Raw genomic sequence first — 25,478 nt, 5'->3', positions numbered from 1 at the left:
GAGGATTGTGGACGGGTGAATGTCGGTGATCCCGGACGTTTGGAGGGTCGCAGCTTTTCGTGGTCCGAGCTTTTTTTTGGAGTACTCGCGCCTACACCGTACAGCTCCTCACTACCGCATGGTTATTTAGCCCCTCACGGGCTCTCGCTTTTTCTTCTTCTTCTTCTCTACATACTTGTACATCGGACCTCAATCTTCCACCATGTCTTCTCTTCCTCCTGTTTACATTGTTTCGACTGCCCGTACGCCCGTGGGCTCTTTTCTGGGGTGAGCCCCTCCTCCCTCACACTTCTCCCTGAATCCCTCGAATTGACACATTGGCTTGTAGCTCCCTCTCCAGCCTGAGTGCCCCGCAACTCGGATCCCACGCAATTAAAGGTATGCGAATTTCCTCCATGGGGCATTGACCGCCAATGCTAATATCGCCGGGTAGCGGCTGTGGAGCGTGCCGACGGAGTCAATGCCTCCGATGTCGAGGAGGTCTTTTTTGGCAATGTCCTGTCTGCTGGGTAAGTTTTGGTCTTCTAATGATACTAATCAACTCATCTCTACCCCCCCCCTCTATGCAATAGATGCTGACGATGATCCCCTCCCTCCAGTGTTGGACAGAACCCTGCTAGACAATGCGCCATTGGCGCTGGCCTCCAAGACTCCACGGTCTGCACAACAGTCAACAAGGTTTGCGCCTCCGGCCTGAAGGCGGTCATTCTTGGTGCTCAGACCATCATGACCGGAAACGCCGACGTCGTGGTGGCCGGTGGCACCGAATCCATGTCCAACACCCCTCACTACCTGCCCAACCTCCGCACGGGGGCCAAGTATGGTAACCAGAGCCTGGTCGATGGTATCATGAAGGACGGCTTGCAGGATGCCTACGGCAAGCAGGAGCTCATGGGTCTGCAGGCGGAGGAGTGTGCGCAGGACCATGGTTTCAACCGGGAGCAGCAGGATGACTACGCTATCCGCACCTACGAGAAGGCCCAGGCTGCCCAAAAGGCGGGTTTGTTTGACTATGAAATTGCGCCTATTGAAATTCCTGGCTTCCGGGGCAAGCCTGGAGTGACTGTTTCTCAGGATGATGAGCCGAAGAATGTGAGCATGGGCCTTTTTTTTTTCTTGATCATACTGGATTAGCCGAAAGATTTGGCTGACCGTTGCATCTTTGTTCTAGCTTAACCCCGACAAGCTGCGTGGCATGAAACCGGCGTTCATCCCCGGATCTGGCACTGTCACGGCCCCTAACTCGTCGCCGCTGAACGATGGCGCCTCAGCGGTGGTCTTGGTCTCGGAGGCCAAGGTGAAGGAGCTGGGCCTCAAGCCTATCGCCAAGATCCGTGGCTGGGGTGACGCTGAGCAGAAGCCCAGCAAGTTTACCACCGCACCCTCGCTGGCAATTCCCAAGGCTCTCAAGCACGCCGGCGTGACCCAGGACTCCATCGATGCCTTTGAGATTAACGAGGCCTTCAGTGTGGTAGCGCTTGCTAACCTGAAGCTGCTTGGCCTCTCCGAGGACAAGGTCAACATCCACGGCGGCGCCGTTGCCATTGGCCACCCGCTTGGCGCGAGTGGTGCCCGCATCCTGGCCACCCTGATTGGCGTGCTAAAAGCAAAGCAGGGCAAGCTGGGATGCATTGGCATTTGCAACGGCGGTGGTGGCGCGAGTGCTCTGGTGATTGAGTCTCTCCTGTAAAGAATTACTAACGATATCCGGATGTGACATGACCCTCGATCCTTGCATGTGAAAACCAGTTGGAAATATTGAATTGAGGTCTTGAGACTTCGGAGATTACCTGAGCAGTTGAAACACTGTTCTGCGATATCTTGCGTATCGATACATCCCAGCAGCCTCAGCCAGGTTCCCTGTAAGATGATTCTGGGCTATTTCCCACGAGAATCAACTTTGATCGCCGCGTAGAGAGCCCTGTGACAAGACAAGACCTAGTTAGGCCCAGATGCAAAGAACTCAAAACATAGACTCGTTCACTAAAAAGAGTCCCAAGGTAATGAGACCGAAAGAATATTATACAAGAATGCACAATCGCTTTCATTAAGTTATGAAGGTTGCATCGAACCCCAAAAGAACCACGCACAGCCCTTGCCTTCTTCGTTAAGCAAAAGCACCGACGAGTGCCATGAGGAATGCTCCACAGGCAACGGACACACAGGCTTCGACACGTCGTCTGCCCTTCAGGGTCTCATAGCTCGACTCGGTTAAGAAGTCTTCCGCAAGAAGTTCCACTAGGCCGGCAAAGAGAAGAAGGCCGCTGCTGATGGCATTGGTAATACCGACCATAAGCAGGCCCGCCGTGCTGGCAGGGTCGTAGAGATTGTGCAAGATCAACCCGAGAGCCTGGCCAAGAGGCGTTGTCGTCCCGTAGGCTAAGGACATCAACCAAGGTTTCATCGAGGATGGTGAAAACAGATCCGGGATGAGCGAGGCAATCCGAGACCCTAGAGCAAAGCCTTCAAAGGTCTGGTGAAAACTGATTGCGATCAAAAGAACAACAAATGATGTTCCAGTGGCAACGCTGAGTGCCATGCCAATGAAAATGCTGTGAAATAGGATTCCGGCCTCGAGAAGTAGACACTGCAGAAGCTGGCGTTGTGGATTCTGCATCGGTAACTCCGAGATTGTCTGATGCCGAGTGCTTTCGTCAAGACGTGGCCGAAGTGGGCGCGCATCGTGTGGGGAGGAATGAGCTGCACGCCTGTTGATAGGCGTCTCGTCGGTATACGCATCCAACCCATCCAGGTCGGTAACACCATCATCTTTGTCCACGTGAGAATCGTTCGAATGAAGCTGAGCGGATTCATGGGACGAGCGAGAAGAATGATCCGTTGCCTTTGAGGGGTCATGTGGTGACAGGCTCTCCAGGGGTAGACGGTCTGATGCAATCTGACCTTCCAACCTAGCGTAATCAGTGTCTTCCACAAGCCCAACCTCACTCATAGAATCACGGGAAATCTCGCCAATGAGATTATCGTAATCAGTCCCATGCACATGCCCCGCGCCCTTCATGGCAAAAAACATTTCGACTATCACGACAGCAAAGACCGAGACCATTGCCACAAACCCGGCCATGGCCCGATACGAATGGCTCCAGAACCGAGGAAGACAAGGATCAGTCAAAGACATGAATGCCGTGGGAAGAAGGTGCACAAATGCCGTTGCAATCAGGACTCCCGTCCCGAAATGCCTCGATATGAAAAGGAATCGGCGGGGGATTGGAAGACGGGGAAATCGGCGAGCGAGGATTGGGAATGAGCATGCTACAAATGCACATAAACGATTAACCACCTATATATGACAGAGCTTGGGGGACGGGCAAGAACAAGTAATACATACCGAATGTACTGAGCCCAAGAATAAGGAATACCGCCCCGACATGGATCGAGGTGTTGTAGGCACCTCGATGATGAGAGCCGCATGCTGTTTCATCTGAATTAGAGGCTCGTGTTGCATCTCGCCGGAGGAGCTCTGCCCTCAGGAGGGAGTCGGGTATTCCTGAAATTGTGGTAAGGGTGCGCTTGAGGTCTACCCTGATGCTTCAGCAAAACTGGCCGGGACTTCTTGATGAGACTGCTAACCCGAAGAGATCTCGCCTGCATTCTGCCAGGACGGAGTCTTGTTCATTTTCCTTTGATCAATATCCAATGCGTCTCGGTGCTGGACACCTGTCCAGCCCTCTAAACCCGAGGTTTTGCTTCGACGCGAAAGGAGTGGGCCAAGTCAGGAGGGCCAACAAGTGCTGCAAATGTGGAACCATGCAATGAGGGCTTGGCTCAAGGTCAAGAGATATGCTAGACCAGAAACCGAGACCCCGATACCGTAAGCATGAGCATGTTGGCTCAAAATAAAGGACAAGGGTGGCGGAGACTGGCAATACGCGTTGGCCGGTCTTTCGAGGCATCCATCCGATCGCCGTTGCTTAGTAACGGTCGCCAACTGGACATGATGGGAATCTTCTAATCTACCCCGTGGATCTAGTATAGCATAGAACGCCCACATCCTTCAAGGTATTTATTATATATTGTATGTTGTATATATCATGCTTCATTAGCACTTATGTTCCCTTGACCACCTAGCATCAAGGTAGACGATTGTCGAGATACTATGCCCAACCTATACACTGACGATAAATAGCACCTAAATAGCAGCGAAAACAAACATGATTTGAAGAGCTGTTACAATAGTATCAAAGCTTGCTAGCTAAACGCATCAAGCCAAGTCTACTTTTCTTTATCCTGTTATTCCACCCGGTCCATTCCGTCATCCCACTCCTTTTCCTCTAGCAGCTCCCATTCGGCGCTGGCCATCTCCCCAAGTAGATTGGACTTCAAATTATCCACGATCTTGATTGGAGTCGGCAGCTTCCAGGTTCGCATAAACTCCGATCCTTCGGATGCCCCCAAGAAAGAATGCGCAGTCCCGTGGGAATAGTGCCCCAGCATGGGGAAAGATTTCGTTCGCTGAATCGTAGTCTTGGGGGAATCTCTGGCGGTTTTCATTTTGGTCTGTGTATCCCGACCGGCAAAGGCTCGCATCAGAGTTGAAGTTTGAGCTGGCGGGGCGACTAGCAGCTGCCACATGTTCTTTCCAAGATTGCATACATCCTCCCACGAGTCTGAGGATAGGTTGATCCCTTGTGTGCGACAAAGCCATGCGACGTCCCAGGCCAACAGGGTGGCTCCCTCTAGAAAGAGAGCATATGTTGCAGGCTCCTCTTTGGCCAATCGGGGCAGAGGCCTGTCGATAAACAACGGTCTCGGGCGCGGTAAGTGGATGCGCGCATCGAGGGTTCTCGATGCCGTTAGACTGGGTGTCGATGTCTGGGAGGAAGTGCCACTGCTTTCGGGAGTTTCCCGTGATTGGTAAGAGGCTGCGGGGGTGAGGATTGTTGAGGTCGGGTAGTTTCGGTGAGGTAGGGTGACTTCGGCAGGGAGTCGAAGAGTGAGATAATGTGATATAAGGACCAAGAGGTGGGCGACATTAGACAATGAGGTTGAGATCTGAGCTGGCGTGGCACCTGTATCCACGGGTTAGCACATGAAAATGTTATAGGATAGGGCTTCTACTTGCCATTCATATCTCGCAAGTCTATGATCGACCCCCTCCGAGGACATAACTCTCCCGAGCTTCACCCCTCTTGGAGACCTTTTGCCGCAGACCATATAAATGGGCCGCTTCCCGACACAAGAAAATCCGAGCCTCCGCTGTCTTGCTGTGCAAAGAGTGCCATAGATGTTCCGTTCTTTTGGTGGTGTTTTGGATAGCGGTTAGGGTGGCGATTTCTCGTTCCCCGAGTTGATACTTTGCAGATTCAGCATCAGACCGCCTGCGCGACAGGGATTGTCGGCGCTCAGAAGCCTCCACCCTTTTGGCGTTAATCTCTAATCTCAAGATTTCAATGTGATGGGCTAGAGCCTCCTGCCTTGACAATGATCCAGTTTGTTGGCTGCTGATTCCCTGTATGGCCCAGCGCCGTGATCTCTCATCGTTGGTGTCTTGGGAAGTATCATAAGTAGCAGTAGCTGCAATCTGTTGCCCAAGCGCCTCCTTCTCCAATAGCAGCTGGGTGCTCTCGATACGCAGCTGATAAAGCTGATTGCGGGCACATGTTGGACAGTGGAATGGTAGGCGGGTGTGGGGGGCGCGCGAGCATATATGACAGCTCATCGCAGAAAATGTTGGTCAAATCTCAGCTGTCTGTGAAGGGAGCAGGTCGCGATTCCATGTTGCGGTGCCGGATAGTGTATTGGAGGAGCCTGAGCCGCCGAGAACGATTCAGGTGAAGGATGGTCATCAGAAAGATACAAATCCCACATGACTCCAGAAAAAGTTTCGGAACGGGTTGATAGGCCTCAAACTCGGATGATCCGAGCCGGCAATGTTGTTTGGGTCATTTCAGAGCAAAGAGAGAGAGAAGACGAAGTGATCGGATGATGTTCCCAGCTGGGGCAATGTCACCTGACCGTGTTGCTTCTATTCATTGATCAACCCCATCACAAAAAAAAAAGATAGACCTTAAGAGAATTGTTTGACTTCTAACCCCCCGCTGGATAGCACTGATTGCATTTCGTGCTTCATACGAGAACTCGCTCTCTATTTTCTCCCCTTCGCGTGGCCTCAATATCAGCGAGTCCAACCGTTGACATGGAGTTAACCGATAGTCCCGATAACATAGCTCTCCGATCTGGGGGATCATCGGCAAGCATGGACCAGCAAGGCCAGGAAACCAATAGCCCTGAACCCATCGAGTGTTCTCCCGCCCAAGGCGATTTCCACCTTGTCTGTCAGTTGACGCGGGGACTCGAGGACTGCGATTGGGAACAGCTTCAAGAAAAATATGCGGATGCCATGGAGGAACATGGTCGAGTAGAGGAAACTGTTCGCGCTGAGACAGCCAAGCTTCTCGAGGTAATGAAAGAGCTCCTCTTGTGCAGAGCTGGATCCTGATCCTGACACTTGAGTAGGTTTTCATGGCTTGGTCACAAACCACCGTCCTGCAGGATGAGAACCGAGCTTTCAAAAGGTTGGGCGGCCTCACATATAATGCCTTTCGGAGGGAAGTTGAAACCTTTGGGGGCTAAAGTTTCGCAGATTCAAGACGCAGATGTCACACGTGCAAAACTCGGAAGCCAGCGTGGAAAACAAAAAGAAGCATTGTAAGGCCCTCGTCCGTTTCCAATGAGACTGAGAACTGACTAGTCGAAAAAGACATGGAGGTTGTCAAGGCCTTTCAAAGTGCGCTCGCATTACTGAATGAACAACTCAAGTCTTGAGTCTGTCTATGGTGGCCCTAATATCTTCAGCCAGTCCAGCAGTGGGACTTGGGATGTTTATTGTTAGGAACTAAGTTACCAGCAAGGAACCGGACTGTCCTTATACACGCGATCAGTTGATTTTCTCTTATTGACAGAGACTTAATTTGAATGCTTAATGGTCAGCACGCCCATTCCGGCCTGCTCTACCAGTGATATCTTGCCAGGTAGCATTGAACCGTCTGCCAGTGTTAGCAAGTAAGCCTTCTTCTTCGGCCTCCTCGGCATCCTCGTCAATCTGCCTTTCGTCCAATGCTGGCGAACGAAACAGTGAAGTAACAAAGACGACCAGATAGAGTCCTATCGTAGGGGAATGAGGTCAGCTAACCATGGCCTTCTCGGGAAAGCTGGAGAACGTCCGAAAGGGACACTCTTACCAAGAAAGAAGAACTGAGCCCAGAAGAAAACAACGCCGAAAAAAGGGTAATTCAGTGTGACGCGGTTCAGGAAAGTACTGACGACGCTGGGCGTACACACCCGCTGTGCCGAGGAGTTGTCTGTTGCTTCGGAACATGGCTTGATGAGTTCTTTGCTGTGTAAACAGTCCGGTTGCTCGAGAGGAGACACAGAGGCGCGATCACAAAACGTCTGAGGACCGAAAGTCGCATATTGCGGAGCGATTACCATCGAGATGGAGTAATTCAACGCCAATATGATCAGCATCAGCATCGCGGTTGCCAAGAGCAGCGCTTGAGGAGACGTGTGGCCCTTGCGGATGCGGAAGATTTGAATCCATAGGAAGCGGACTCCGACCACAGAAATCCCCACAACCGAGCTGCAAAACAGCAATAGGACAAGGACGGTGAAAATCACATAGTCAACGGGGAAGACCTTGGCGGACTGAACTAGGGCCCAGTTGACGGGATTGAAGATGCTGACATGGCCGAGGATATAACCACAATGGTGCTTGCAAACTGAGTTTTTGGCCTTGTCGATGGCCGTCAACAGCATTGACACCCACGTGAGAAAGGCAACCAGCAGCAGGAAGATGCCGCTGAGAAGCTTGAAGGGACGGAGTAACGCTTCAATCCTGTACCATACCCTAATCAGCCAGCTTCGACCTTCGCCCTGAGCTTCCTCCACTAGGCGTTGTCGCCGAATGAGCGTCCTCTCCTCTCGCGTCAGAGTGTCGAGTTCCCTGCGGTCTTTGGAGGATAGAAGTTCCGGGTTTCCCCCACAGCGACCTTCGAGCTGTCGTTGCCGTTCACGGTTGGCCTCCAGCTGCTGTGCGGTAGTGGCTCGTAGAGCAGGACTCGAAACTGATGGGGCAGTTTTGATCAAGCCGATTGGGAATAGAGCGAGACCAGATGCAGTGTAGAGAATGTAGAGACCAAGTCCAATGGTCATCAGTAGCCCCAAAGCAAAAGTGAGTGCCCGTTCGCCGTCTATATCGATTTTTATCAGCATCAGGAAAGAATGACCAAAGACAGTTGCAGCCAGGACTCACGATTCTCCATCAGTAATCGCCTGAAGTAATCCAAGTCCATGCTACTTTTGTTCTCTGACACAGGGACAAAGAAGCCAACCAGGAATAGAATCACCACGATAGCCATAAAGGATATGGAATACTTCAGGGCGCCCCAAAGCCGCTGTCCCACTGTTTGTTCCCCAGTCTCTGTTGCAACCTCGTCATATTCCTCATACCAGAAATAAGTGAAGGGGATGACCAGGAGACAGAGAAGGGCATCCAATGAATATAGAAGATAGTAGACCACTGTCAAAGAGTAGGTGATTTTATCGACTGCATCCTGGGTGGCCCAGTCCTTGCGTCGACCCAACTGGGAGGACGTTGTCGAAGACACCAGGGAAACGTCAACCGGGAGTAAAAGCACTGTAGCCAGGAGACTGGTAATTGCAATAATGCATGTTAGAGTTACAGACGGAGAACGATCCCTCGGAGTCTGATAAACGTAGATAAACACCGATGCCACTGCCAGCAGGATGGTCACCACCGCTGCATACACCACCCAGATCAGAGATGTCTGCAGCAGTGCCATCTTTTGAAACAGAGAGGTTTCTGTTTTTGTGTTCAATGATATCGCATCGAGCTGCAGTTGAGAGAAAATCGAAGCCTCGGAGGTTTTTCTCGTTCGGCAGCACAAGGGGAGCCTGAGGCTACACGCGTCTGTCGTCATCACCCCCGTGACTAGACTAACCGTATTGAGACTAGTGTAACACGGCCAGACACAAACATCAGAGAGATACACGTGACTGACCGCTTTCCCCAGCTAGCCAGCATCGGCTCGAAGGGTCGGAGACCCACGAGCGAGATTGCTCTTACTTTTCTGGCTTGCTCTCTCCCTTTCTCTTTTCTTTTATTTCTCCCCTCAGCCTGGCTGGTTTGGACTAAGGCAATGTGTACTCAAACTCACCCCAAGCCCCAAAACTAGGTCATTGGAGAGATCCAAGCTACAAACTGTGAGAGGCTCGAGGCAAGTGTGATCAAATGCAGTGCTATACAGAACTGCTCCCCCCTACTGGGGTGACCCATGCCTTGGCGGTTGCTTTTCTCTCTGCAACAGCCAACAATTTAGTGGTGGTTCGAACATCACTGCTGCAGATCTTCTCTCTGATCAAGGTTTCTCCTCAGTTACAAGGAGGAAGCACAGAGAACCAATCTTTATCACATCACCCATCAGAAACGAAACTGGTCTTGGAAAAAGAATACTCGCTCCCAGGAACTGTCACTGACCTGAGCCGGGTTAAAATCTTGAACCCCAAGAGTGGTGGGGAAGCAATTCTACTCTCAATTCGAAATGCCAAGCTTAGCTTGATCGAGTGGGATCCGGAGCGATATGGGATTTCGACCATTTCCATCCACTACTATGAACGGGATGACCTGACCAGTAGCCCCTGGGTGCCTGATTTGAGCCGCTGTGGCAGCATACTCAGTGTGGATCCGAGCAGTAGATGCGCGGTATACAATTTCGGTGTCCGCAATCTTGCCATTCTGCCCTTCCATCAGGCAGGGGATGATTTGGTGATGGATGACTATGACTCAGAGCTCGATGGAGACCGTCCAGATCAGGGCATGGATGTCGAAAAGAGCAAAGATGGACCAACCTATCAGACTCCTTATGCGGCGTCCTTCGTTCTGCCTTTGACGGCCCTGGACCCTTCTTTACTGCACCCCATAAGTCTTGCATTTCTATACGAATATAGGGAGCCGACTTTCGGCATTTTGTATTCACAAATTGCAACGTCCAATGCCCTTCTTCATGAGCGCAAGGACGCTGTGTTCTACACCGTCTTCACCCTAGACTTGGAACAGCGGGCTTCCACCACCCTCCTCTCGGTGTCTCGGCTGCCCAGCGATCTCTTCAAGGTGGTGGCACTTCCCCCTCCTGTGGGGGGTGCTCTTCTCGTTGGTTCAAACGAGATTGTGCATGTGGATCAAGCTGGGAAGACAAACGCGGTCGGGGTCAACGAGTTCTCCAGGCAATTTTCCGCATTTTCGATGGCCGATCAATCCGACCTGGCTTTCCGCTTGGAAGGTTGCGTGGTGGAGCGACTGGGCGGTGATAGCGGCGACCTTCTTCTTGCACTTGCGTCGGGGGAAATGGCGCTGATCAAGTTTAAGCTGGATGGACGGTCCGTTTCAGGCATTGCAGTTCATTCGATACCTGCACATGCGGGAGGAGACATCATGAAGGCGGCTGCATCATGTTCTACTTGTCTCGATGATGGCAACCTGTTTCTCGGGAGCGAAGACGCGGACTCGGTGCTTTTGAGCTGGTCTCATTCTGCTGCCACAAAGAAATCTCGGCTTGAGTCAAAGCAAGCTGCACATGGCCTGGAAGACACTTTGGATGCCGATCAGATGGAAGATGATGTCTATGAAGATGACCTCTATTCCTCGGCACCGGAACCGACCCAGGTCGGTCCACCCACGAACCCGGAGAACCTGACCTCAGAATACTACCATTTCCGACTAAATGATCAACTTTTGAATATTGGTCCCTTGAGAGACATCACACTGGGCAACGCCTTTCCAGCTCTCGGGAACCAAAGTCCGTCTGGCAGCGAAGGCGTCTCTGCCGAGTTAGATTTGGTGGCATCCCAAGGCTCGGATAAAGGTGGTGGTCTCGTGGTCATCAAGCGAGAAATTGACCCTCTCACTTCGCTCTCCATGAACGTTGATCGTGCTGATGGGGTTTGGTCGGCCACCGTGAGGCACGGGGCAAGCGGTCCATCCAACGCCGATCAGACTGATAGTGATATATCTCGCCAGTATGTGATTGTCTCACGATCTACGGACGGTGACAGGGAGGCGTCCGATGTCTATGTGGTGGATGGTCAGGACTTGGACCCCTTTAAAGCCCCCGAGTTTAATCCAAATAAAGATTGCACAGTCGACATTGGGCCATTGGCAAGTGGTACCCGCCTGGTACAGATCCTGCGAAATGAAGTCAGAAGCTACGATATGGGTAAGTTTTTTTTCTTTCTTTCTTGGCTTGTTGGTCGCGAAGTGCTAACACTGAAGCTCCATAGAATTGGGTTTAACCCAGATTTATCCGGTCTGGGATGAAGACACGAGTGACGAGCGAGCCGCAGTGAGCGTGAGCTTTGCTGATCCTTATCTTGTGATCCTTCGAGATGATTCGTCTCTACTGCTTCTCCAGGCGGATGCGAGTGGCGATCTTGATGAAGTTTCACTCCCAGAAGAGATCAGCACATCGAAGTGGCACTCAGCCTGTCTATACCACGACACAATGCAAGCATTCACGTCAAGTACCACCACCGGGGGCGAAGTACTTGTGTTTCTTTTGAGCCTGGAGTATAGACTATCGGTCGGCCACCCCAATATCTTTGTTTGATTCCTTTTTCTGATTTATATTTGCAGATATTTCGCCTCTCGGACCTGAAACTTGTGACGGTCATAGAGGGTATCGACTGCTTACAGCCTGTGTTATCCTCAGAACCGCCCAGGCGAGCTAGTACACGAGAAACATTGACAGAGGTTGTCGTTGCCAACCTTGGTGAACGGTTCAGCACTTGGCCATATCTGATTGTATGAATCCACTCCCAAATTTACCATAGATCGAGCCAGGGACCAGACTCTCATACACAGAATATAGATTCGGACGGACAACGATAATCTCATTGTTTACAAGCCTGTCGCGGGATTGTCAGATGTCGAGAATGCACCGGCTTCCCCTGTACGGTTCTTTCGGGAGGCCAACCATTTCCTGCAAAAAACCCCTTCACAGGCGAATTATGCGCAGTTCGAGAAGCAGCAGCGATTGAGACGCCTGAGAATCTTGTCGGAAGTTTCAGGATTCAGCACCGTCTTTATACCTGGGAGTTCGGCAGGGTTCATTTTGAAGACGGCGGCGAGCTCACCACACATTGTTCGCCTCCGAGGAGAGTTTATACGATGGCTGAGTGCTTTTGATTCTGCGGCTATTGGTTGTGAGAAGGGCTTTATTTATGTGGATTCCCAGGTAAGACAGGTTGCTCATCGGGTAAAACCGTGCGCGCTAAACCGCCATTGCAGGATTGTGTTCGGGTATGTCAACTGCCCTTGCAAACTCGATTCGACTATCCTTGGACACTGCGCAAGGTCCCATTGGAAGAGCAAGTTGATTTCTTGACGTACTCATCGTCATCCAAAACATACGTGCTCGGCACCAGTCACCACGTTGGCTTCAAGTTGCCCGAGAATGATGAGCTGCATTCTGAGTGGCGCAGCGAATGTTCGTTCCTGTTATTGGCTCCAAATAGTTTGGCAAGGTTACTGATCCAAGCTGCAGCGATCTCGTTTTTACCAGAAATTCCTCAAAGCGCCATCAAGGTCTTGAGCCCCAAGACATGGTCGGTGATCGATAGGTAAAGCGTTTCCAATGAAACTCTGACCCCGAGGGTTCTTCGTACTAATGTGTCTAGCTACCCCCTGGATCCTGCTGAGCATGTGACAGCTGTCAAAAATGTGAACATGGAGGTCTCTGAGAATACTCAGGAGCGCCGGGATCTCATCGTCGTAGGGACGGCTATTGCCAAGGGGGAAGACATCCCAGCTCGCGGCTGTATTTATGTGTTCGATGTGATCCAGGTGGTTCCGGACCCGGAGAAAGCAGAAACAGGTCGGAAATTGAAGTTAATCGGCAAGGAAATAGTCAAGGGTGCCGTGACCGCGCTGTCAGGGATCGGTGGTCAAGGGTTCGTGGTCGTTGCGCAGGGACAGAAGTGCATGGTCCGAGGTCTTAAAGAGGACGGCAGCCTTCTGCCTGTGGCGTTTATGGACATGCAATGCTATGTCAACGTTGCGAAGGAACTCAAGGGCACGGGGATGTGTATTTTGGGAGATGCCGTCAAGGGCCTCTGGTTTGCAGGGTACTCGGTATGTGGCTACGCATGGTTCCCAAACCCGTACATCCCCATGCTAACACTCTGTTTAGGAGGAACCATACAAGATGACGCTCTTCGGGAAAGATCCCGATTATTTGGAAGTGGTGGCTGCTGATTTCCTGCCCGATGAAAGCAAGCTCTACGTTTTGGTGGCCGATAGTGACTGTACCCTTCATGTGTTGCAGTATGATCCGGAAGGTTTGTGACTAGCCAGAGAGCATGATGGAACCAGGACTTGGCTGACCCACGGACTCTACCCAGATCCTAAATCGTCCAACGGCGATCGTTTACTCAACCGAAGCAAGTTCTATACGGGCAATTTCGCATCCACCGTGACCCTGCTGCCACGCACAGCCGTTTCGTCGGAACTCATTGAGTCTCCCGCAGATGACATGGAGCTTGATGAGACTATCAGCACCCACCAAGTCCTCATCACAGCGCAGAATGGGTCCCTGGCGCTGGTTACGACCATCCCGGAAGAGCCCTACCGCCGGCTGTCGGCCTTGCAGTCCCAGCTGACCAACACCATCGAGCATCCTGGGGGGTTGAATCCACGTGCGTTCCGAGCTGTGGAGAGCGATGGCACCGCGGGCCGGGGCATGGTTGATGGTAATCTGTTGCGGTTGTGGCTGGATCTAGGGAAGCAACGCCAAGCGGAGATCGCGGGCCGAGTGGGCGCCACCGAGTGGGAGATTCGGGCCGATCTGGAGACGATCGGCGGAGGCGGACTTGGATACCTGTGACGAAAAAAAGAGAGACAGCATGAGCAGAGAAAAGAACTAGCCATAGGAAGGTTCCAACAGAGATCTTGTTTGATAGTTCGATAGATCCAGATCGACTATAGCATGACATCATAACACAAGGGGATATCAACCAGATCCAACCCAGCAGTCCACAAGCAGAACTCCTCCACACGCGCCGTTTTGCACCAGTAGACCCTGCACCATCCAAATCGACATCACACCGAATTTAATATGCCACCCATCCGGCATGGCATGGAATCAACCAAGGATATCACAAATCTAACGGTAAATAAAAACTGACCAAGACTTCCATCCCAATGTGCAAATGCAGATGCGAGCAGGAAAAACAAAAGGGGGGGGGGGGGGGGGGGGGGGGGGAGAACAAAATACGGTTAAAAAAGTGAAAAGAAAACAACCAAACGCCAGTCCTTTGCTCCAGTAATCAGATCGAATCTAGAAGACATCCTCAGCGGCAAAGTATCGTTTGCTGCGACCGCGGGAAGCCACGAACTTCATCTCAGGCATGTTGGTATGATGGACGACGTGGGGTCGGTAGACAGCATCGACAGGAGCCTGCCAATCGTCCAGCCCGAGAGGAAAATACTCGTAGAGAAGGTCGGCACTTTCATTCGGAAAGGGAAGAGAGGACGCAAATTGCTGGGGCAGGTTGGCAGTCTCCAGCAGCGGAAGAGATGTGGCGCTCCGGGACGGGGTTTGTCCGATGCCATGAGACACTTTGCGCATCTTCGCGGGCGGAGCGGAATGATCGATGCTTGCCGACCGCGGCTGCGGCATTTCGTTGGCCGGGTAGAGCGGTCCCATGGTGTGGTCCAGGTGGAGATTGGATTCGCCGCCATCCTCCTCATCCAACAGTGACAAATTAATCGGAGCGGCGGCTGCGGCAGTTGCGGTGCTCACACGGCGCTGCACATCGGGGGCCTGGGAGAGATGTTCCGGACTGGATTGAGAGAAAAGAGACTGCTGTGCGTGGGGCAAGACGGTATTTGAGGCTGACTGCGGGATGGGCGTCCAATCCGGCGTTGCTTGGGGCTGTTGAATCATGCTCGGGGGTGGCACCGAGGTTGTCTCAGGGGAGCTGCTTTGGACGGCGGATGGCTTCGTTTTGGCTGGGGTCACACTTGCACGGCGAGGAACGGACTCATTTGTCGGGGTTCGGTGGAGGGCAGCACCCGACGCGTTCGCCTGGGTATTCTTTCGCGACGCAGCGGCACTGCCACTGAGCGGGAGATCCTTTCGGGATTGAAAGTTGCGCGGGCTGCGGCCACGGACGATGACAGGACCCGACTGCACCTCCGAGATGGGGATCTTGGCGCCGGTGGACAAGGTCGCGACCACCTTCAACCGGACTACGAAATGTTGCTGCAACTCCTTCCGGCGCCCATTATTTGCGGTCGCAACGCGGAACTGCAAGCGTTTCCAAGCAATGGGAAAAGTGGCATAGTCGGTGTCCAGATCCTGACCCGCCATGATGTCCAGTGGGATGGGAGGGGGCTCCTTCTCGACCTTGGCACCACTCGCCTGGTTATCCTCGAGCGCCGCGCCGGAATTAGCAGCCGCTGCAGAAGGGGTTTTCCATGGCACGGAGATGATCTTGACAGGGTTTCCTTCGACTGACTCGGTGGCCGACACGATGAGCTCTTGCGCCAGAATCGGAATTCGGTCACCTTGATCGGTCATGATGTAGCGCATCCCTCGAGGGAGAGTAACCGAGCCAGTGATCTGGAATAAATTACGGCGGTAGCAGGTCAACTCGGCACCCTGTTGGGGCGGGGCGGTCTCGGACGGAGAGGTCGTGTAGGGGGATTCGGCCAGGAAGAACATTCCGTGCAATTGCGCCGACACCGATAATGAGGTTCGCCGCATCGAATATTCCAGCAGGGTAAAATTATATATCGGTAGCGAGAATCCCAGGAGCTTATTGTTGTGATCGATGGACGAATCCTGGGGTTGTTCCGGCGGCGCAGGGTCAAACGGAGCGACCATTTCGTTGAACGGGTCTTCGTATCCCGAGGGGAAGCGTTTCAGTGAGTGTGGGAGATTAGCCGGGGCAAAAGTGAGATCATCGCTGTTCCATGCGATCGACCGATTAGCAAGGCTTTCGATCTATATTCCCCGTTCGACTGAAGAACAAAACACACCTGACGAACGTCTCGGAATCAAAGTTGGAGCGATGATCAGGTAAGTCCAATCCGGGCATGGCATTCAGGTAGTCGGTGCCCTGGAGATTTCCGAGCGACAAAGGACTTGCCAGGTACGGCGGCATGGCCATGGTATCGAAACCCTCCATGGCGAGGGTTGATGCGATCCACGCACGATGCGGGGTGAGAGGAGGCGCGACGCTATATATGATAACCCAGGGGAGGTAAGGGGGCGAAGGAAAAAGAGAGGGGAAGGAGAGAAAGAGAAAGAAGGAAGAGAGGGGGGGAGAGGGAGAAAAAGCCAAGGATTCGAACGAACAGGGGAATGCTGCAAGCAACGAGTGGAGAGAAAGAGGCTAAGGCGGAAGGAAAGGCGGAAGAGAAAGAGGGGACATTGGCGAAAAGAATGCGAGTCAGACGGAGGCGTATGAAAGAAAGAGAGAGAGTGAGAGAGGCGAGAACGAGCGTCGAGGCAAGAAAACGGATTCGGGGAAAAGTGGAGCCGCTGTTTTTGCGGAGAACGAACGCAGCGCGCTGAGTCAGCGGTATCGCTGTATTCGGTAGGTGTATAGATATAGTAGATATATAGATTGTATGCTAATTGTATGGAATCTTCCAAGACTCGACTTTATGTGAGTAGTTCACGGGTATAAGTTTAAGATTTATTCATGTGTTTCTACAGTACATGGATGTATTGTAAGAAGGGGGCGATCCCCGGCTCTCGGCAGTGTGTTTGGGGCCCTGAAGATCGGAAATGATCGACTTAGAATCTCTCTCTCTCTCTCTATGGCCCCGGTCAGCACCTACTCGGTATTTTTCTTTTTTGTTTTATTGTTCAGAATCCCCACCTATCAAGACACCGCTTTAGGCCAACTGAAAACGCCACCGTTTCTGTACGATCGACCATTCAGGCGTCTTTCCCAAGTGGCCCCCAGGCGATCAGCATGGTCTGTCTGACATGCATATACACCTGGTAGGAATGGATTTGGAAAGAAATCCATGATATGATCACTTGGATAGAAATAAGAGTCAACCATAAAATAGCAGAAATGATAGTATAAAATATAATAATAATATAAAATAATATAATGGCAATATGAATACAATATCATATACTATAATATAAATAGTAATATAAAAAGAAAAGAAACGTGGGGGCGAATAGCCTTTACATGTGAATATCTCTCTGCATGTCCCTTGTGTCTCTATTGTTAATTAATTCACTAAGATTACAACCAAACAAAACATCCACGATCTCGTACGACTGAGGCATTTATGTCCGCAAACAACCGGATCTGAGTTTGGCCCCGGTGCCCCGACTTCAAGTCCGGGATTCCCTGATTCAACCCTTCGAGAAACAGCCCACTTTTTCTCTCTGTTCTTTTTCTCGCCCCCAGTGTCCCAGTCCAAGCCCCCCCCCTCTTATAGCCCTGTGAGCTTCTATCCTGAAAACAGTTAGTTCACCTGGACCGAGGATAGCTGAAGCCCTACGGACGTCCGGGCCAGTCAGAAACCCGCGTAAAAAAAAAGACAACAAAACATGGATGCCTTCGGTCATTTCCACCCGACTCCACAATCATCCGGGCTTTGGACCCTCGATGATTTCATATATGAAATCCAACTGGTCCATCGAATCCCGATTCCTGTGGCCCCGAAGGAAACACTATTGGCAATGAAATTCTAACGGGCGCAGGATGCGGATCTCCCGTGATCGACAACTACAGGTGTAATTCATGTCTATATCCCCCATGGCGAAATGCCGTGGGCGACCCTTCGGTTGCCCCGAATCGCCCCCATCAGTCACTATGCACATCAATAATAACAATAATAATAAAACAAGATGCCCCCCCAGAAAATAGTAGTAATAATAATAATGAATATGAATAAATAATAAAGCGCGGCCCAAAGCTATAGACCCCGTAAAATGCCGAAACCAGCGCAGGATGGATATCATAGAAAAAAAAAAATAAAATAAAATAAAATCTCACGACGAATGCATCATCGTCCAGGTGGCTGCGTCGCAGTTGACTTCCTCGAAGCTGTGTAGCATGCTAAAGCCCATGGTGGACAAGCAATCAAAGTTGCCGTCTCCGTCCACCTGTGTCGCGTTAGTCGGGGGGAATAAGCAGAGATAGAAACATAATAACAATGGAAATAAATAGGAGAAAAAAGAAAGAAAAAAGGCCACATACACAGTCCATGACCACAGCATTAGCATTCAACTTCCGGATCTGTCTGATCGCCAATAGAATCAACCCCTGCATGACGGTAGAATAATCATCGGCGCAGGGGGAGATCACGGGCGACGAGATCCCTCCCACAGAGGTCTGGGTGCCACGCAGGACCGGCATGTGCTCGGCTAGCGCGGACCGTTCATTGTATATCACAATACTCCCCAGGATGACGCCGTCGAAGGGTCGCTTGGCCCGAATAATGCCGCAATTGGGGGCGCTGCCCAGCGCCATGCGGTAAATGTCCGCGACGCCTTGCCGGGCGTTCGTTTTGATGTGGTCAAGAATCGCCCGCGCAAAATCCCAGCCGTACACGAGGTCGTACGTGACCTCGACATTCTGCAGTGTTGCCGCAAGCCCTTCAGGAGGCACCCACGTCGTCAAGTTGCGCAGAATCACGCTGCACACTGAGCGCGAAAGCGCAGTGTTCCACCCCAAGTTCGCAAACCATTGCCGCAGCCGCTTGCGTTCGACGGGGTTGACGGTCGGGATCCCCAAGTAGATCCCGGGAAGCCGAGATCCAAGCTGGAATCGCTTCAGCCCTCTTCGTTGGAGAAGGGTTCGGATTGCGCGGCTGTGAAGGGAGTGTCCGATGGAGAGTTTCCGCCGGGAAGGGTCGACAATCAAACACCCAATTACTCCGGTGCCGGTTGATCGGAAGAAGTAGGTTGCACAAAATCCATACAACGCCTGCGTGCTGCTGTTACGGACGACAAAGTGAGCCTCGTCGATGTCCTCCCGCCGCAGCAGAAAACTATGGGAAGCCACACCAAGCAGTTCTGAACGCTGCCCGTGCGGACTGTCCCCCCGAACCGCATTCAACAGGGCATCCAGACCGACGGAGTCGCGCTCCTCATTCCAGTTTTCCACAAGCCAGTGTTGACGGGACTGATAGAGTTTCTGACTGCGGTTGATAGAGCCCGGCAACAACCCCATAGGGGTCAGTTCGCCATACAAGACCTTGACCAGGGCTTGAAGGGCAGTCTCTGTGAAGTCATACGTGCAAACATAAGTTCCGATGGAGGAATCCATGGCAAAATCATACGGCGAACTGACAGCCACCACAATCACAGGCTTTTCACGGCGGTCGCCAGATGGGGAGTACTGTGATTGGCAACTTAAGGAGACATGCTTCGAAAATCCTTGCTGGTATAAGTTTCGATTGGCATCGGCGGTAACCACGATAACGGCGCTTGCCCGTCTGATGAGATCTTCATGGATTGGTCGCATGCCATTGGCGGTATACGAGGTATGCAGCACGCGTCCGTTTCTTTGTCGCGACAGCGATCGCCCGAGTTCTTTGAAGACACTCTCTCCGCTTACCACAGAGGCAGTTCGATCTCGCTCGAGGGGCCCATGCATAGATTCTGCCACGGAGAGAGAAACCGCGGACGCCGGAAGTGGCTTCACCAACGGAGTCAGGAGCAGAAGCTCCTCGCCTGGTTCAATAACATTGGAAAGAGGAAGCAAATTTTGCCTATCCCGTACCACCGAGATGGAGTTGTTGTATGCGTGCGTGGATAGGTTGGTGTGAGATGGCTGCATCTGTGTGAGCGAGGGTAACCCGGGCGGATTCAGCGCCTGCTCCCACGAGGTGCACCGGGATTTCAAAGCCAAAACTCGATGCAGCGACTGTTCAATTCGTGCGCGACCAATGATCCCGTTCTCCACGCCTAATTTGAGTCCGTTGATGGCTTCCTGTTGTACCGGAAATGACCGACAGAGGAGAATGATATCGCAGCCCGCGTTCTTCGCCATCACCGTTCCACCCCCGACTCCGATATTGTGGGTGAGAGCCTCCATTTCCAGGCACTCAGACACAACCACCCCTTGGAATCTGAGGTCCTTCCGGAGAAGCTCGTCCACGACTTGATCACTCAAACAGGCGTGCATGACGTTCATTCCGGCTGATGACATGGAAACACCGCCCACCATCATGGCATCCAAACCTTGTATGATGGCATTGCGAAAGGGAACTAAGGCACTCAGGCTGAGTTGCTCTAGTGATTCCGTAATGATGGGCACATCCGTGTGAGAGCCCAGAAACTCCAGGTTCCCGTACGAGGGAAAGTGTTTGCCGCAGGTTACCAGACCGGCTTCCCGGTAGCCCTTCATGAACTGGACTCCATATTGGGATGCCTCCTGAGGATCATCGCCGGTGGTGCGGACGCCCAGCGGTTGGTTGCGCACGTTGGTTAAGACATCCAAAACGGGCCCCAGGATCCAATTGACCCCGACCGCCTTGAGTTCCTGTGCCGTGGCGATTGCCACTTCATGTGCTAGTGACTTTGATCCTGTAGCCGCCATGCCCATGGCGCTAGGGAACTGGCGTATATATATTTCGTCGTATAGGCTATTGACACCGCCATTCTCCTGATCTAGAGCAATAAGAAGAGGAACGGGATGGCCCGCATTACGGGCGATGGTCTGCAGTTCCAGGACCAGCTGGGTTGTCTCTTCGGCCGCTGCAGTCGAAAATCAGCCACTGACGTTTAAGCGAGGTTCACCATCGCCCAAGAGGCGGGGACGTAGATACATGTAAGATTTTTGGCCGTCAGAAGAACGGAGCCCAGATGGTAGTCCTCAATGAGTGAGCGAATCTGAGGGTTGACTGATGTGCCATCGAAACCCATCATAAACAGCTGACCCATTTGTCTGCGACATGTCAGCCCACGAGGTGGTCAATTTTTCCCAAAGGGGTAATAGTTTAAATCGCCCGGTAGGCATGCTTGGGTTGGGGTTCCACAGCAACACAGCCATAACCTCCCTTCATGAAGGGAGGGGAACAGAAGCCAAGATCTGGATGTTGTTTCGCCGTAACAAGAGATCGACATACCTGTCTAGATCCTCCCAACCCGGAGGCAGCATGTCCTCTTTCGGGGCCATGGCCCTGGAGGAATGCCAGCAGGGCACCTCCGTCACGTCCAAGAAGTATCAAGGAGGTGGGGGGTGGTGGTGGGGAGAGGTTGCAAACGTCCTTACCGGTCGAAGGCACATCAAGTGAAGCTTGGGGGGGGGGGGGGGGGGAGTTGACGGTCGCACGGGGTCAGGTGACCAAGGACTAGACAACGTTGGGAAAAGATAGGAGACCAGAACGTGTGAACAGGGGACAGGGGGGATGAACGATAAGATAGACGATCCTGCTGTCATTCTCCGACATCATACATACAGTACGCATGTTGTATGTATAGTAAATTTAGTAAATAATATACTAGAACAAAAAGTGTATACATAGCAGGTACAAGTACAGATGTCCTCTAATTATACTAGTGATCACCCAGCAGGAACCGAGTCTATTAGGCATCCCTATACATAGTATATTCGGTACTTATATGTACTACTATGTCCACGGGTATCCCCAAAGCGGGAGGCATGATCTGGGGAAATTTACCAGTACAATACCAATACCAGACCCACTGCGACTCTGCGAGGTTGCAACCTTCTTTTTTCGAATGCAACTTGAACCTGATTCGGCAAAAAGGGTACCTGCTTTTGGCCTCGTGGTTCTCTTCTGGGCGAAGCTATCTGTCGACTCCCCAAGTAGGAAGGGTGATTCCTCAGGTAGTGTAGTAGCCGCGCGCAGAGATACCACCCGGTTGATCTTGTCACTGTCGTACACTTCCCCCTCCCTCGACGTAACCGATCCATGGGATGAGCGTCTACTTTTTATCCCAGACTCAGGTCGAATTTCTCTCCCTCTCTCTCCACCTCCATCTTCATCTCTGACATTTCCTGCCGTCATTTCAATTGCCACTCTTATCCATCTTGAATCTTGACCTGGAAGCTCCTCAGCCCTACTGACCTCATTGCATCAGTGACGTAACCATGTATGCATCTTCCCCATGTCTCAGCCGCTTGAATTGAGCTAACCGTAAATAGGCGTGTCATTATCAGAGAAGATCCCGACGCTGCGTCGGTGTACATCGCAGACTACATCATCAGTAAGTCCCAAGTCTGTCTATGCCCAACGGCGAAAAAGATTAACCTTTCGACTTTATAGGTCGCATCAAAGCATTCAATCCGACTGAGAACCAGCCGTTCGTGCTGGGCCTACCTACTGGCAGCAGCCCGGAAATCATCTACAAGATCCTTGTGCAGCGCCATCGTGCCGGGGAGATTTCGTTCAAGGATGTCGTGACCTTCAACATGGTAATGTTCTTCAATCCCACATCAAAGCCCACCGCTGACTGGAGTTCCTAGGATGAATATGTCGGCTTGCCTCGTGACCACCCCGAGTCCTACCATAGCTTCATGTACAAGCACTTCTTCTCACATGTCGACATTCCACCCCAGAACATCAACATTCTCGATGGCAACGCACCGGATATGGCCACCGAGTGCACCTCTTTCGAAGCGCGCATCGCTCACTATGGCGGAATCGAGTTGTTCCTGGGTGGTGTCGGGCCAGATGGTCACATTGCCTTCAACGAGCCCGGGTCGTCACTGAACAGCCGCACTCGTGTCAAGACCCTCGCGTACGACACCATTCTGGCCAACTCGCGCTTCTTCGAAAATGACGTCAACAAGGTGCCCCGGATGGCGATGACCGTGGGAATCCAGACCATCATGGATGCGCGCGAGGTGGTGATTGTGGCCACTGGTGCTCACAAGGCCTTTGCGGTGCAGAAGGGACTCGAGGATGGTGTAAACCACATGTGGACTCTCTCAGCCCTCCAATTGCACCCGCATCCTCTGATTGTCTGCGATCGCGATGCCACCCTGGAGCTCAAGGTCAAGACTGTGCGGTACTTCGAATCCATCGAACAGGCTGGTACCGATGCCCGCACTCAGGGCCCTGCCCTCGTTTACCGTCCACGAGCCTACCCTACCCCTATGCCAGCCAAGAGATCATCGCCACGGCAGCAGCAGACCCCCGTTGGAACCCCGAAGAAAGTACCCAAGGACCTGCGCATCAACACCGAACTTCACCGGTTAATGGAGGAGGACGAGCTTACACCGGACAGCATGTCCTCGCGCATGGTCGATTCGGCCATTGGGGGCCTTGACGGCACCCTGAATAATGATCTGGTCTTCGATCGTATGGGCGCGAGAATGACTGCACACTAAAGAAGTAGCCGCAGGTGATCTATCTCATAGCATCTTTTCTTGTTGTTTCGGTCTCATTTCCTGTGTGAGAGAATGGAGATTTGCGGATTCATGCTTGTTTCTAATGTCATAGTGACATGGTCCCCTGTTTGGGGGGTTCCACGGACGGTTGAGGCGTCAGGTTTGGGTTTATCTTTTATGGGCTCTTTATCTCAATAGAGGCGTTCTAGTGGCTATTCATCGGAACTGTATTCGATAATTTAAGACGTTGATGACATGATCCAGGCAAGGGTTTAAGGCAGTAGTAGTGTATATACAAAATCTGATATCTTTCCATCAGTAGTCTTTTGTCAATTAGTTCGTGTCCCGTCCGAGGCCACTTTAAAGCTTGGCAAACACCGTAGCCACAGCGCCACTCATGTCGACTAGGGTGCTCTTGTTCTGCAGCCAGGCTTCGATTCCGCGACGACCATTTTCCACTCCCAGACCACTCTTCTTCCAACCACCAACGGCCATTTCGGCAGGACTCTCACCCCAGGTGTTCACCCAGGTGATACCAGCCTGGAGCTGGTCGATGACGCGGTGGGCCTGATTGAGGTCCTTGGTGAAAACACCGGCGGCTAGACCCAGCTCGGTGGTGTTGGCACGCTGGACGGCCTCGTCGACGGAGTCGTAGTAGAGAATCGACATGACGGGCCCAAAGATCTCCTCCTTGACAATCCGCATAGAGTCGGTGCAGTCGGTGAAAACGGTTGGCTGGACCCAGAAGCCGGCCTGCAGGTCCTTCGGTATCGAGGGCTTCTCGAGACCGCCGCAGAGGAGAGTGGCATGGTCGGTCTCAATGCCGTGGCGAATATACGAGACAACCTTCTCGTAGTGAACGGCAGAGCTCAGGGGACCAAAGTTGGTTTGCTTGTCAAAGAGCGGGCCTGCTCGCACATATTGGATTTTCTCGAGCAGGCACTTCTCGAACGCTGCCTTCATGGACCTGGGGACAAACACCCGAGTACCATTGGTACAGACCTGACCGGTGCTGTAGAAGTTGGCCATCATGGCACCGTCGACTGCGTTCTCCAGCTCTGCATCCGGACAAATAATTAACGGGCTCTTGCCGCCTAATTCCATCGTCACGTACTTCATATTGCCGGCGGCCGAGCCTGCCACCTTCATTCCTGTCGACACTTGGCCGGTGAAGGAAACCTTGGCGATGGTCGGGTGGCTGGTCAAGTACGCACCGACGTCCCCAGCACCGTTAATTACGTTGAAGACACCCGCGGGCAGACCAGCTGCGGTATAAATCTCCGCAAGGGTCTGACCATGAAGCGGGGTGAATTCACTCGGCTTGTAGATCATTGTGTTTCCGGCCGCAAGACACGCAGCAGATTTCCAGAGAGCACTAAATGGGTCCCACGATGAGCATCTTTGACCGTAAGATAAGATTTGGGAGAAGAGAAGCGCCACCTACATTTGAACAGGATAGTTCCAAGCTCCAATACCCACACATACTCCCAACGGCGCCTTCTTGGAATACACCCACGCATCTTCACGAAGCTGCGTGGTCTCGCCATTGAGACCTCCACCGCCAATGAAATTAGCATAGTATTCCAGAACATCGGCGCCAGTTACGACATCGACAGTGCTGGTCTCAGTGAAGGCCTTGCCAGAGTCCAAGGTTTCGACGCGAGCAATCTCATCATTACGTTCACGCAAAAGAGCAGCAGCTTTGTGAAGGATACGGGCCCGGGTAATGAGTGGGGTCTGGGACCACGAGGGGAATGCACGGTCGGCAGCCCCAATAGCCTTATCGATGTCGGCACGCGAAGCAATTTGGATGTCGGCTAGAGGAGTTGCGGTGGCGGGATTAATAGTCTGAAAAGATTGGCCGGAGGAAGCGGCATGGACTTGACCGTCATAGTAGAGTTGACGAGGAGGGAAGGGGAGGGACATGGTGGAATGTTAAGAAGGAGAGGAAACCTGAAGATGGTCAAGGAGAAAGTGAAGGGAAAGATTGTATGGGCATTGGACCTGAAGAGATCGGAGGGAATCCGAAAGGCGGCGTGACGTATTTCCAAGGTTGCTCTCCCGAGGCCTTACTTTCTCTCTCTCTTTTCTTTCATACCTTCCCCTTT

At 52.2% G+C, this 25,478-nt stretch overlaps 10 protein-coding genes across 10 annotated transcripts; 4 read left to right on the top strand and 6 right to left on the bottom strand.

The window, feature by feature from the left end:
- Positions 1 to 202: 202 nt before the first annotated feature.
- Positions 203 to 1,690, top strand: erg10B (acetyl-CoA C-acetyltransferase; the record flags this gene model as incomplete). The annotated part of the gene is made up of 5 exons (XM_056657615.1): positions 203 to 267; positions 329 to 378; positions 434 to 509; positions 600 to 1,092; positions 1,172 to 1,690. 5 exons carry the CDS (start codon positions 203 to 205, stop codon positions 1,688 to 1,690), a joined length of 1,203 nt encoding a protein of 400 aa, XP_056510415.1.
- A 417-nt stretch (positions 1,691 to 2,107) lies between these two features.
- NUU61_007089 (putative ZIP family zinc transporter) lies at positions 2,108 to 3,634 on the bottom strand (the record flags this gene model as incomplete). The annotated part of the gene is made up of 3 exons (XM_056657614.1): positions 2,108 to 3,270; positions 3,347 to 3,535; positions 3,589 to 3,634. The coding sequence occupies 3 exons, from the start codon at positions 3,632 to 3,634 to the stop codon at positions 2,108 to 2,110; spliced, it is 1,398 nt and encodes a 465-aa protein (XP_056510414.1).
- A 614-nt stretch (positions 3,635 to 4,248) lies between these two features.
- On the bottom strand, positions 4,249 to 5,677 carry NUU61_007088 (Atg14 domain-containing protein; the record flags this gene model as incomplete). The annotated part of the gene is made up of 2 exons (XM_056657613.1): positions 4,249 to 5,027; positions 5,110 to 5,677. The coding sequence occupies 2 exons, from the start codon at positions 5,675 to 5,677 to the stop codon at positions 4,249 to 4,251; spliced, it is 1,347 nt and encodes a 448-aa protein (XP_056510413.1).
- Positions 5,678 to 6,214: 537 nt separating this feature from the next.
- On the top strand, positions 6,215 to 6,591 carry NUU61_007087 (uncharacterized protein; the record flags this gene model as incomplete). Its single annotated transcript, XM_056657612.1, has 2 exons — positions 6,215 to 6,418; positions 6,475 to 6,591. 2 exons carry the CDS (start codon positions 6,215 to 6,217, stop codon positions 6,589 to 6,591), a joined length of 321 nt encoding a protein of 106 aa, XP_056510412.1.
- A 346-nt stretch (positions 6,592 to 6,937) lies between these two features.
- On the bottom strand, positions 6,938 to 8,819 carry NUU61_007086 (uncharacterized protein; the record flags this gene model as incomplete). The annotated part of the gene is made up of 3 exons (XM_056657611.1): positions 6,938 to 7,122; positions 7,200 to 8,207; positions 8,270 to 8,819. 3 exons carry the CDS (start codon positions 8,817 to 8,819, stop codon positions 6,938 to 6,940), a joined length of 1,743 nt encoding a protein of 580 aa, XP_056510411.1.
- Positions 8,820 to 9,268: 449 nt separating this feature from the next.
- NUU61_007085 (cleavage/polyadenylation factor CFT1) lies at positions 9,269 to 13,913 on the top strand (the record flags this gene model as incomplete). Its single annotated transcript, XM_056657610.1, has 9 exons — positions 9,269 to 11,249; positions 11,314 to 11,573; positions 11,666 to 11,833; positions 11,901 to 12,266; positions 12,320 to 12,518; positions 12,576 to 12,651; positions 12,709 to 13,162; positions 13,221 to 13,368; positions 13,432 to 13,913. The coding sequence occupies 9 exons, from the start codon at positions 9,269 to 9,271 to the stop codon at positions 13,911 to 13,913; spliced, it is 4,134 nt and encodes a 1,377-aa protein (XP_056510410.1).
- A 453-nt stretch (positions 13,914 to 14,366) lies between these two features.
- NUU61_007084 (NDT80/PhoG-like DNA-binding family protein) lies at positions 14,367 to 16,221 on the bottom strand (the record flags this gene model as incomplete). The annotated part of the gene is made up of 2 exons (XM_056657609.1): positions 14,367 to 15,999; positions 16,073 to 16,221. 2 exons carry the CDS (start codon positions 16,219 to 16,221, stop codon positions 14,367 to 14,369), a joined length of 1,782 nt encoding a protein of 593 aa, XP_056510409.1.
- Positions 16,222 to 18,056: 1,835 nt separating this feature from the next.
- Positions 18,057 to 21,189, bottom strand: NUU61_007083 (putative beta-N-acetylglucosaminidase; the record flags this gene model as incomplete). Its single annotated transcript, XM_056657608.1, has 4 exons — positions 18,057 to 18,170; positions 18,265 to 20,768; positions 20,840 to 20,958; positions 21,140 to 21,189. 4 exons carry the CDS (start codon positions 21,187 to 21,189, stop codon positions 18,057 to 18,059), a joined length of 2,787 nt encoding a protein of 928 aa, XP_056510408.1.
- Positions 21,190 to 21,479: 290 nt separating this feature from the next.
- Positions 21,480 to 23,370, top strand: NUU61_007082 (uncharacterized protein; the record flags this gene model as incomplete). Its single annotated transcript, XM_056657607.1, has 4 exons — positions 21,480 to 21,484; positions 22,183 to 22,244; positions 22,304 to 22,452; positions 22,504 to 23,370. 4 exons carry the CDS (start codon positions 21,480 to 21,482, stop codon positions 23,368 to 23,370), a joined length of 1,083 nt encoding a protein of 360 aa, XP_056510407.1.
- A 360-nt stretch (positions 23,371 to 23,730) lies between these two features.
- NUU61_007081 (uncharacterized protein) lies at positions 23,731 to 25,296 on the bottom strand (the record flags this gene model as incomplete). Its single annotated transcript, XM_056657606.1, has 2 exons — positions 23,731 to 24,810; positions 24,856 to 25,296. The coding sequence occupies 2 exons, from the start codon at positions 25,294 to 25,296 to the stop codon at positions 23,731 to 23,733; spliced, it is 1,521 nt and encodes a 506-aa protein (XP_056510406.1).
- Positions 25,297 to 25,478: the final 182 nt, after the last annotated feature.

This window comes from Penicillium alfredii (genome assembly GCF_028826965.1).
Source record: "Penicillium alfredii strain IBT 34128 chromosome Unknown utg000009l_segment0_segment0, whole genome shotgun sequence".
In the NCBI taxonomy this organism is placed as follows: domain Eukaryota; kingdom Fungi; phylum Ascomycota; class Eurotiomycetes; order Eurotiales; family Aspergillaceae; genus Penicillium; species Penicillium alfredii.
The sequence above is the reverse complement of the archived record's forward strand: the minus strand, read 5'-3'. Positions and strand labels throughout refer to the sequence as shown.